General features: G+C 34.3%; 1 protein-coding gene across 8 annotated transcripts in view; it reads right to left on the reverse strand.

The window, feature by feature from the left end:
- Positions 1-13,137, reverse strand: part of LOC149556326 (uncharacterized) — a 205,906-nt gene that overhangs the window by 73,719 nt on the left and 119,050 nt on the right. For all 8 annotated transcript variants that reach the window (XM_089830577.1, XM_089830579.1, XM_089830583.1 and 5 more), the window contains one exon: positions 6,073-6,156. In XM_089830577.1, coding sequence (XP_089686703.1) covers positions 6,073-6,156 — 84 coding nt within the window. The remainder of the gene's footprint in view (positions 1-6,072; positions 6,157-13,137) is intronic.

Here is a 13,137-nt window from a genome sequence, read left to right on the forward strand (position 1 = left end):
ATTGTCAAGGAAAAAATGCAGTATAATCTGAAAATAGTTAAAGGAAAAACAGTCTACTGAAGACGAAATGTGTTTAATTAAGATAGAAAGGTATCAAATACCATACGTGGCAAAGTCGATCTGAAAAGGAAAGAGTGACACTTGTGATAACGAGGGCAAAACCGAAATAATAGACAAGAAAGAGATCCTCATGCTGAAATCACAGAGGCCATCAAAACCAGTTCACGAATATGAGAGAGACGATAACGAGTAACGATCATAATATATTCCAGAAAATGATATTTACAGAGCAAAACTATATGAAAGTTTAGCAACGGACAAACGAGAAGATTGCTTATAACATGCAGCCTTATAACAAACTTATACAAGATTTCAAATCTGCAAAGGGACAAAAGCCAGCTAATGTATAAAAACTAAACCTTCATATAGATTCTATACTCTATACTTAGCTGGGTCGGCTTAATACAACAAAATTGGCCCAGAACTACAACTATAGTTATTAATTTTGTTTCTTAAAAACCATTATAATCTCTGAAGCTTCATGCAGGTTTTTGGCCTTCAACCCTGGTGGAAACTCGTAGGGAGTCCTACCTCTGCTAGATTTATCATAATTTGGGAGACAAAATTCCACATTTTCCAAGTTGGAGAGGTCCACATTTGGATGGATGTATGCATCATAGGCCCGTTGATAATTCAAGAGCTAGTCTCTATCTGGATCCTCAATAATTCCTCTCCATCTCAGCAAGAAGTGGATGCTTGCTTCCACCCTCGGCCACTCTCTAAAAAATTGAATGTTATCTCTAACGACCAGACACGGATGCCTAGGACTACTGGCAAGTTCTGGGCTTCCCAATTCGTGTTCCACGTATGCTTCTGGAAGGGGGATTCGCAGCCTTTCATCAATGTTAGCTACCACTATCTCTAGCCCTAGCAACCAACAGGGGTCAAAAAGGTTGTAGCTATGCCTAACAATGTCGCATTTCTCAACTCCTGCCCTAGCAAGGCAGCCTACCCATTGCCCCAGAATGTCACTGTTTGTTCTCCACAAAAAATCGTAGCTGAAAACCCCCTCACCCAACGCTCTACTGATTGCAATTCGACTCATGTCATCTATCGGCCAAAAGATCCTATTCCATCTTTCTTGTTTAATAGGACCATAGAAAGCCATAATGCGATTTTCAAAAGCATGATATAAACAAATATTAGTATCCATGGAGAAACAATATCACAAACTAGAGAGCTACAATGAAGATTAAAACTTCAAAGCAAAATCCACTAGTTATAGATTTTAGGAGGAAAAATCTAGAACCCGAGATGATGACATAGTCACCCAAAAGGGTTTGCAAGTTTCACTCGATTTCATAATTAGGCAGATTTTATGCACGGATGAAAGATATGCACCAAAATCTGGTACAAGGCCTGATTTAATGATAATTAAAACCATGATATCACAAGAAGTTGGGAGGGAGAATGACAAACTAATTTAAAAAGTTATCCTAGTTCACTTTGGTTAAATATTAACTAATGTTTTCCATCAGTGCCTTTATTTGCTAGGCTATCTGCTTCCGTGTTTCCTTCTCTGTAGATATGTGAGAATCTTACCTATTCAAATTTTTCTAGTAGTTCAAGGGTTGTTTCTAGTCTGGAATTTATGATCTAGTTTGGTGTTCCCCCTTTCCTGAGAGCGTTTAATATAATCTGTGAGTCTCCTTCGATTATAATCTTTTTAATGCTAAGGCTACTACATATTTTTAGACCTCCTTCTACCGCTTCTAATTCTACTAAGTTATTGGTCGTTATTTCTAGTGGCTTAGACCTTTTTGCTAGCTAGTTTCCTGACTCTTCCCTAACAATACATCCTATGCCTACCTTGACTGGATTGCCTGTAGTAGCTCCATCGAAATTCAGTTTCTTCCATCCTATCGGTGGTGGTTCCCGTTTACATGCTTTCCTAGCTAAATTATTTTTCTTCTTGTAAGAGAGGAGGATTTATGATGAGAGGCCATAATTTTTTTAACTCTGCATCCCATTCTGTAAATGATCCTTCTTCTTTCGGTCTTTTCCTTAGGTCGCTATTCATAACTTCTGTAATAGCGACTTCAATTAATATTTAATATTTAATATTTAATATGTTTAATTTGAGGCTTCCTCTTTTGTAAAGATTTAGGGACGACAAGACTGGAAATCAAAGGAGATTCAGCCTTGGCAGCGGTGCAAACAGGATCTATTCCTAATTGGAAATTTAGAGCTTTTTGGAACAAAGCATTATACATACTGATTTTTTTTGAAATCATATACAATTAACAGCAAACCACGTTTATTAAAAGGCAACTTGGAGGGGCTGACTCACTGGCCAACATGGCAGCGGATGGAGTAGAATTGAGCATGCTTGTTTCTTTGCTGGACAACAATAGGTGGTGACGGTGTTGGAATGGTACAAGGGACGTCAATCATTTTTCCATTTGTTTCTGCTATTACTGGCAAACAGTCCAGCTACTCTCATGCTTTCTCCTTTCTTGGTGAAATGACGGCATATGAAGAAACAAAAACAAATTGATAGGCACTCATTGAAATTCCTTTGTTTTGCTCATGTGGCAAACAACAAAGGAAATAAAATAAAGAATATGGAGCACTTTTTAACGTCATTCAAAGATGGAGGCTCCTATTAGACTGGTGAGTGTGAAGTAGTATATGTATTTTCTGTGGAAGATCGTGGACCAATGGCTAAAGATGGTGTTCAGCGTGCAAAATAAGCTTAAACTGGAGGCAATTGGAATGGTATTGGCTAGAGATGTTTGGAATGCGATTGACAAATATTGAGTAAACAAGTTTTGGATATTTTGTCTCTGTTGAACTTCATTTGAATTTTATTGATGCCAACCACAAACCCATAAATAAGAGCTATCATATTTAAGGCAAGCCCATAAATCTCCCTATAGTAAAGAATAGCCTGTCTTAAAAGAAGCGAGCTACTAAAGAATACTCTAATTATCTCTAAATTTGGGATCTAAAAAATGAAGTCAAAGTCATTAATGAAAATGAAATCTAGAGATCCCCGATTAATCGGAGGAGCCATGTAATTAATTAATTAAAGGTTTTGGCTGAGGCCTTTTACTGATCGAAAAAAAAAAGAAAAGAAAATGAAATCTAGAGATCCTGCTCGAGCTGTGGATAAATAAGGTGATCCCTAGGTGTGTCTTGTAGAAGCTAGATTTCACAGGCATTAAAACTTTCGACGGGCACACACTTTGGGAAGGCTAGCTATGGTAGCCAACATTGAAGTGTGAAACTGGCCAATCAGAATAATGGAAAATTTGAAAAAAATTATGGAAAGTTAAAACTGCTTCAACATGCAATTGGCAGATTTCGTCTTGTGTTTTAGGCGACACATACAACCTGGGTACATGCTTTGAATGCCATTTTCCAGAAGAATGGTTATCTAGGATATTTTTCTCAAAATTAACCCATGTTTTAGAGGCAAAAATCTTAAGGATCACACCTCGCCACTCAAAGTGTAGTTTTGTGCAATTATAATCCCACTAGTGCATACTTTCAAGGTTGAAGTAACGTTTTCATGGGGTAAGAGAACTATGGGCCCACATTTCTTACCTCAACTCCAAGTTTACACAAAAATATGCATTAGAGTATCCAAATGTCCAAGGTTTTGAGAGTATGCATTTAATCAAAGGCTATGTGAGAATTTAACAATTTTGGCTTTCAGATTGTTTGTGCCTTAGGCTTCATTAAACCAAGTTTGAAGAGTAAACGCATAGAATTTATTGTTTCATCCACTCTTCCTCCAGAGCACTTCAAGGTTATCATGTGGAGTTTTTCCACCAAGCAACAATGAATTGTATGGATTTCTCATCAAAATCACTGAAAGTGGCTCTCAAATCAATTATTTTTAGCTAATCCAACATTTAGAGCAGGGAGGACCTATTTTAAGCAGATCTCAGAGCTCCTAGTTTTAGGCAACTTTTTATTCCAGGCTTTGTATAAATTAGTTTTATGCTTTCAGGTGCTTTCTTTCCACTTCTCTGGGTTTTTTTAATTTCTAGCTTTACAAACATTGACTTTTGGGGATTAACCAATGATTATCAATAACTTTTTGACTGGTTGAAGACTAGTGTTAGGATGTACATTAACACTACGATTCATCTTAGTTATAGCTGTATATAGAGCTACATTATTCAAATCCCAAAAAGTTATGTTGCTACCGATCAAAATAAAAAGGCTATGTTGTAAGTGTCAGAAATAATTCATTTATCCCATCTCTGTGTGCAGAATTGGTGATTTCTGGTTTAGCCAACAGAAAGATATTCATTGTGTCAAATTTAGTTGTTTCAATTGATTGCAAGTCTTAAAATATGAAATCTCACTTGTCAGAGTTGTTCATGATCTTATTCTCATACTCATACTTAAGGCCAGAACAACGGAAAAACCTTATAAGTTCATTGTGAATAGTGTTACTAATTGTAGATTATGACCATACGCTACCACCTGAAATTAGTTTAATTTATAGGAAACTTCAGCACATAAATCAAAGACAGGTTTAATCTCATATCTGTTCCAGTTTGAGTTGTCTTGCAAAAGACAATCCAAAATTTAATAAATTAGTAGTGGTTATTTAGTGTACAAATTCTGCTAAGTTTGTTGTTGCAACCTGAATTGCCTATTTGAAAGCATTATAGTAGAAGTTTGTGTAGTTTGAAGTAATTCTTTTGTTGGTTTGCAATTAGTTTAGTAAATGCTTCTAATCACAATTCATTCTTCCAATCCCACTAAAATAGTCAATTAGTTTAGATCTGCATTCAAATAAATAGTCATATAGCATTTCCTGCTTTAATTTCTCGATCTCACTCCTGTAGAAGCCAATTGTGAAAGGAACATGGTGAACCAGTCCAATGCCTGGAATCCAGTCATCAGCTATCTTGGATTATAGTTAACCCGCAAATCCAGTCACCTGCCTAGAATGGCTCAGCATTAAGAATCGCTGCCACATCTGATCAGGGGAAAAAAGGGGGACTTCAACCTGGTTTCCAGCATTCACACCTAAGGGGCCAACATCTGATGAACAGTTGGTGTTTGAGGGTTTCATGCCTAAAACCAGCTAGGAGGGCATCGAAGCTAAAAGAACCTAAATCTGGAAGTTTGGAGCTTCCAGCATTTGAGACCAAAGGCATAATCACAAATTTTCTAACTCAGAAGGCCTAACGCAGTAAACGGTAACCAATTTATATACCCAGTCATATGTAAGCAACAGTTATATATAAATGTAACAAATTAAAAAATTGTGTGACTTGGAGATTTACTATGCTTCCATTCAGTGAATTGCAAATTTTCCATCTGAGTTAATTGAGCATGCTGTTGATGAACTAATTGACGAATAGGTGGAGTTTTACCATAAATCTAAAATTGAAGCAGATTGTAGATCCTAGGTACATAACATTATTATCCTATCTTCTTGTATATAAAGAACAGTGGGGGCAATCTCAAAAATCACATTATAGGTCTTATAATTTCCTAATAGTGGTGTCTTGATGGATATTCAAAATGTGGAGAATCTGGAGATCACAAACATTATACAATGGTAGCCCACAAGATGGTATTATATTTGACTGTAAAAATCTAATATCTTTAAATAAAAGTATACTTGAAAAATTCAACAAGTATGCATGTTTAAATCCAGGTTTAGACACCAAAAGTACAGGTTAAAGTTTAAATTATATTTAAAGTTTGCTTCTGTAATTCATGGAAATTAAAATGCATAAAGGAGGTAAAAAATTGAATAACATAAAAAAAAAGATACCGTTGAGCAAAAGTAACAAAAAATATTCAACTAAAGATTTCAGTACATGACAATATAGAAAGTGACAAAAAGATGGAGCATTGAGTAATCAATACTTTTCCCCTGAAATATAAGCATGGTAACTAATAGCCTTCAAAATTTGAACAAAAATAAATTGTCATTGACAACAAAACAAAAAGATTAAATAGCCAACAACGTAACATTCCTGAAAGAACTGAGAACATATGTGCCAAAAATTTCCAAGAGGAGGAGAAATTTCAAACCTGTTCGCCTGCAAGAGGATCTGGAACATTCTCAACAACAATGCATTCCTGCTCTAATGTGTTTGGCACCAATGATCGAAGAATCTACAATGTGAATCAGCAAACAATCAGGCGCATTCAAAGAAGTGTATCAATTTCATCCCCTCATTTTCAGACTACAGCTGATCAATTATATCACACTTAACAGCCAGATGGCCAGAATAAGTAATGAATTAAAAACTAGCCACTTGAATAAAGAGCAGAATATTTAGTTCAATATGAAATCGAGCAAGAGCATAAGAGCTAAAGCATCAATCAAATTTTAAATTTACTTGTCAACAAAATATCTCCTCATTTAAAATTTATGAGCAATTTCAAACTTATCTAACATGATTTCATGCCAATTCATCACCTGGCAAGGAACTAGAATCTTACCAAATAACTTGTTGAATATATATATAGCTAAGTTGTCTCCTTGGTTATCTAATGTCAGTAATGGTGAAATTTGATAACTAACGGGTAGCTCAGCAAACTGCATTAAATCAGTTAAAAATGTATCCAGAATAAGATACTTATGCTCATGCTTTTATGACAAAGAAAGGTTAAAGAATCAAACAAGGGATGTTGAATACAATTTTAATGCCTGTTTCTATTAGAGTCCCTTGTTTAGAGTCAGACATATGAGTATTAAATAGTTCATTGTTGTGTTCATCTGAAGCATAACCTAAAAAAAAATTCATACTCGTAGCATGCTATCAAATTTGAGACTCTTGACACGGTAGGGTCTTGAATTGCCAAATCAGTCTGTAGCTGCATTCTCTGAGAGGTTGTGTTTTGTACAGAAGAAAGACTATATAATTCTATATTTAGAGTTTTTTAGTCTTCTGGATTTGATTGTGTATATACTTTTGCATCAACATTTCGAATCACACTCCGTGATCCATCATCAGGATGAGAAGACCTGGAGGAAACAGAAAATAAGTTGTTGCAGACCAGCTGGAGTATATATAAGGATGCCCAAAGGGAAAGAAGGGAAAGAAGGGGAGCACAAAGGCCAAGATAAACAAGATTTCACAAGATTTCATCAAACCAAATAAAATAAAGAAAAATATCTAGAAAACAGAGGCAATGCAAAAACCAAAAATAAAAACTAAAATACGAAATGCAGTTTAAAACCTGGTAATAATACTGATGCTAATAAAAATACACAATGGTGGTAATAATAAATGAAACAATAACGCTGATAATGATAATAACACCAGCAATAATAGTAAAAAATAACAATAAATAATAATAGAGATGATAATTATAAAAATATAATAGTCCATATAATTACTAAATACCAACAATCAATAAGAATAAAAAACAAAGGCAAACATCAACAAAAAGAAATGCATAAATAAAAACACAAAAACCAATAAACTAAATAATAAAAAATATTATAAAAATTACAATAAACTAAACCTAAAAGAACTAATAATTAAAAAAAGACAAATAATAACTAAATCCCGTTATAAAACTAAAATAACACTAATAAAGACAAAAGATATAATAAAATCGAGACAAAATAATGAAACAACGAAACAACCCACCAAAAAAAGAGGTTAAGAAAATAAAAATACTAACAATAACAAGAAAGACATTAAAAAGAAGACCTAAAGCACCAAGGAATGAAAACAAAAAACAAACTACACTATAAAATCTACAAGGGGTCAAACTAAATAATAATAATAGATAGTAAATAACAGAAAGATGAATTTGAATTATTATTTATTGTTTATTTTTTATTATGTACTACGGACTATGCAAAAATTATGTACACATTCAAATCTAGAAGACTAAAAAACTCTAAATTTTGATGGATTGTGGAAATCTATTTACAATAATTCTATCTTCTTCACATGAAGACAAGTGGAATTAGTTATGAGAGCTTGTGCGAGGCTAATTCAACAAAATTGGAGCAATTACTCAAGAACTGAAAATACAGTGCAACTCTCAGAACAAGAAGCAGAATGATGATGTGACCACATATAAGGAGAGGCCACAAAGGAAATTAGAATGAATATGATGTGTGACAGACACAACTATTATTGGATTTATGTTCTAGTGCCTAGCCTTATTTTCATTATCTAAGTCATGTTTCATTTAACTAGGACTAATGAAGCATTAAGAAGTAATAACATGTATATCTGTTTCAATATTAATTCATTAATTTAAAACAATAAGCCATCAATGTGCATAAACAATCTTGTGTTACACCCAGGTTTGCGACTGCAGTCCATCTTGGGTGAACGAATTGTCTTTGTGCATTTTTCAAACTCTCTAAAATGCACCCTTTTGGGATGATCGTAAACATGCCCTAAAATCAAAAGTTCAATTAAAATAAGAGACATAATATAGCTAGAATTCTACCTTTACCAATAAACATCTTTGTCGAGATAAATTTGGCTCAGATCTTGCAATCATGTTAGACTATATTTGCAATATTTCATAAGACCAATTATTTCTATTTAGGTTTGGGGATCCACCAACAATTATAAGTGCATACATAATAATCATCTTATGTTCATGCTTCTGCTAAGCTTGTGTGTAATTTTTTAGCAACAACATTTCGGATCATACTCAATGATCCATCATCAGGGTGAGAGAGCTAATACTTCGCATTCTTAGCTCTCAAGCCCTGATGATGGATCATTGAGTATGGTCCGAAATGTTGGTGCTAAAAAGTTACATTTTCTTCGCATTCTTAACTCTCTCACCCTAATGATGGATCATTGAGTATGATCCGAAATGTTGGTGCTAAAAAATTACACACAAGCTTAGCAGAAGCATGAACATAAGAACATGGATTGTGGAAATCTGTTATAATAAATCATCTTATTCTATTTATGTATAACACACACTAACCTTTGAACTATAGGAACCAAGCTGCAAATGGTACCATTTATCATAATTAATTTTATTAGAGTTTGAAGAGGAAAGACATAAAAGGTGTGCGGTTACTGTTCAGCTCAACTAAGCCCAAGAGTGAACAATGCCTAACCAAGAAAACTTGCCCCTTGGCCCACAAGCGGCAGGAACATCCCCTTGACGATTCAATCCCTTGGGGTGGCCTACTTAATTTAAGAGAACACATGTCATTTAAGAAGATTATTCGGCCCAATTAAGCCCAAGAGCCCACAGCACCAAACCAAGACAACTTGCCCCTAAGTACACAAGGAGTAGGTATATCTACCTCAATGATTCCATCCCTTGGGGTGGCCTGCTTAATTCGGGAGAATCCATGTCTACCACCTCTACCTATCATATTTTTTATATTCCCTATATGATTGTTTATTTCACTTCCAACAACCAACTATCATGGGGATTGGAGAGGATAAAAATAGACTCAACTGATGCAAATAGCTCTCAACTGATAAAAACAATATGTATCACAATGATGCTGCTCAGTGATCGCACTAATGGCAAATCAATAGAATATATCTGTAACTAGCAAGAATGACTCACTTTACACATATGAACCAGCCATAACAAATATATACAAACGTCATGTTTGCAGAGCAAAGCAAAATATAATAATACCATAATCATCAAGAAAAGCTTATGATCGGAGAAAAGAAAAACCCGAGCTACTTCTCCCGTGTCACAAAAGATGAATAATGGACGGAGAAATCAAAATTGGAAGAGAAAAGCCACACATAGAAGAAACACAGTAGGTGAATCGACACCTACAATTATACGTATCCTATGCAAACAGTTGGCATATGAAGTGAAAATGCCAGCAAGGAAAGAATACATGCATACTGCTCACTTGAAAGTCAACTAAGGAATGAACAGAAAATTACAATAAAAGTTGCTCAGAATAATAATAAGCATGATGCCATCAAATATGAAAACAGCACATACAAAAACTCTGGGCACAGCTGATGACACTTTAAGGAAGCCAAGTCACCATAATAAATGCACACGGCAATAGAATGTCAGCACAAACATAAAAATGGAATTCTTCTGCAACCACAAGATTATGAGCACAAAGGAATAAAACAGAGAGAAGATATCACACAGCAGTAAACATAAACTGACAGTGAAAAAGAACTGAACTCCGTTCACACACTCGGGAAATATGATGATTACTGAACAGAGCATAACATTATTATCATAGATTTTCGCAATTAAATTGTTATCTCAGCATAACATTATTCACCATAGCTACTCCCAGAACATGAAATAAAAAAACAGAAAATTAAGTCATGAAGTAACACACATGACTACCACCGTGGCTACTCCCAAAGGGCAGAACGAGGGATTTCACCTCAAACTTCTCTCCCAGAGAACTCATTAACAAGGGATTGCACCTCGAGCTTCTCTCGCAGAAAAGAACCCATTAACAAGGGATTCTAAATCAAACTTCTCTTGCAAAAAAGAGCTCATTAACAAGGGATTACACCTCAAGCTTGTTGATGTTTGGTAGCTTCAGTCGGATAAAACCATGGTTATATATTATTATATATGTGAGAAAATAATATAATAATCTCTTGCTAATGAATTCTTCTTAGCCTTTGTTCATTATAAATAAGAGATCATTGCAAATATACTAAGCACTAACATAATGTTTGGTATGTGCTTTCCAAATGGCAGCAACCTCTTATTTATAATGAGCAAAGGCTAAGAAGAGGCATGTCCCTTCATGGGACATGTCTATTCGTTAATTTGGCAATTAATATAATAATAAATAAAATCATATATATATCATTATTGTATTAAATTCTCTCATATAATAAACTTATATCTCATATGTAATCATATGTCATATATAATTATATATAGGCATAGTTTTATCCGATTGAAGCTACCAAACATCAACACTCTCTCTTAGCTAGGGAGGATAAACAAGACAAATATTGCACCACTGGCAATCTTTAGGAATGACACATTAAGGAAATAGAAGATTTCCACTATTTTCATATCACATTTGATATCATGAGTATTGGCCTTCAGAATATTAACGTATGATATTCACCAAAACTCTGAGTAATGGTCTCCAGAATATCAACACTTGATATTCACAATGTACTCAATAAGGCAATGGTCTATAGAACATCAACATATGATATTCACCATTTTGATACAACAATTGAGTATTGGTCTCCAAAATATCAACATATGATATTCACCAGATACTCTTTGAGTAATGGTCTCCGACTCTCCAGAATGAAATGCAAGATATTCACCAAGTACTATGAGTAATGGCCTCTAGAAGATCAAGTCATATGATATTCACCACGTACTCGGTGTAATGGCCTCTAGAACATCAATTTGCATAACATTCACCATATACTCAAAAAATGTTTATAAGGTATATGCACGTGTATTCTCATAATGCTTACCATATAAACATCTACTGTGCAAGGTATAATCTATCATGATCTGCATAGATGCCGTAAGATATCCATCATAATAGAAATTAATTTATTGTTAGATCGTCACCTTTCAATAACTTCTACGGATACAAGTGATATCATTTGGAAGTCGTCGCTTCCTCACGATGTACACAGGGGGTAGGCCCATTAAAATCACATAGTCAAAAGGTATATTCATGAATCACGGTCCTCTTGACTATTACAATTTATTGATCACCGGAGAATCCATCTCAACTTGGTTTACTCCCTCTGAATCTCAATCTCCCTCATTTTCCTAAAAGTACATTCTCAAAGGAAAAGATCAAGGAACACAACTCCTATTAAAAAAAACGAGATTAACTACAAAAGTAAAACGTAGTTCCAAAATATAATAATCAAAAAATACTTATCTCACTTAATCTCCTCGATGCAAATTGTTCCAATAAGGGTCCATATGTCCATTTAGTTCTTGAACTTGAACCTGTTTGACTGTAAGTCATATACTTCAATGAACTATAGTATCCATAATCATCCACTCAAGGTCCATTATATTTTTGGCACTGCTATCTTTAGTAAAAGACTCCTCCCCTTTATCGATTTCATATATATATATATATATATAAAGACAATGGGAAGGATTTTTCAATCACTTGGTATCATAATTCTTAATATAGATTAGTGTTGATACTTTACCATATATACATTAATGTGATTGAAACTAATTCATATTGGAATGTCCTATTGTATTATGAAAATTCCATGGGAAATGCCATATCTAACTCTATGTAATGATCAATACCCCCGAGGTCACATTTTCCATACATTTGTTAAATGTAAGGATCTCTGATAGAGATAAACTATTATAGAAGATTGTACAAATTCCGATTAACTTACTTGTATCTCAGACTGACAGTGTGGTTTGAATGTTGCAGATCTTCAACTTTGAATAACAGTCTGTGTGAGATAATCTTCAACCTTGAATGCCTATGGAGGACCGATGAACTTGTCTTTATTTTACCTGCAGGGAGAGCAATCGTTGGGACTGTATATGCCTTGTTATTGATATATTTTCCCAACGACTGCTCGACATCATTTATATAATAATAGAGAGCCATGTCCCTGTAGAGACATGCCTCTACATGGCCAAAGGCCACGTAGGGTCATGCCCCTTTGTGGGCATAACTAATCATTAGTTTCAACTATAACAAATGTAATTTGTCTACTTCGCAATTGGTAGCAGAACAGATAAATACAAGGCCCCGAAAACAATAGACATGGTTTAATTGATGAAGTCATTTTATAAACAATTATATATATGTGTGTGTGTGTGTGTGTGTGTGTGTGTGTGTTTGTATTTTCATCACTAAAACAGAGTTCATATAAATCATGAATTCAAGTACTTAATATTACTTCGACTGATGCTATACATCAACACTCCCTCTTAGCAAGGGAGAAGTAATAAACTTTTTAAGAGATACCAAAATATATAATATCTATACATAACACATTATCTGACTTTAACAATCTGAAATAGTGACTTGTCAAATAATTTTAATCACCATGTTATGAACACTATCATAACATATATTATGATCTCTAATTGTCCAAAACAATATCTAGAATAATCATAATGCATTCGTTATCAATGACTTCTAGCATATCCAAAACAAATCTGTCATAATAACAG

This window comes from Cupressus sempervirens, chromosome 5 (genome assembly GCF_028749045.1).
Source record: "Cupressus sempervirens isolate cs-2001-9-10 chromosome 5, ASM2874904v1, whole genome shotgun sequence".
Classification (NCBI taxonomy): Eukaryota; Viridiplantae; Streptophyta; class Pinopsida; order Cupressales; family Cupressaceae; genus Cupressus; species Cupressus sempervirens.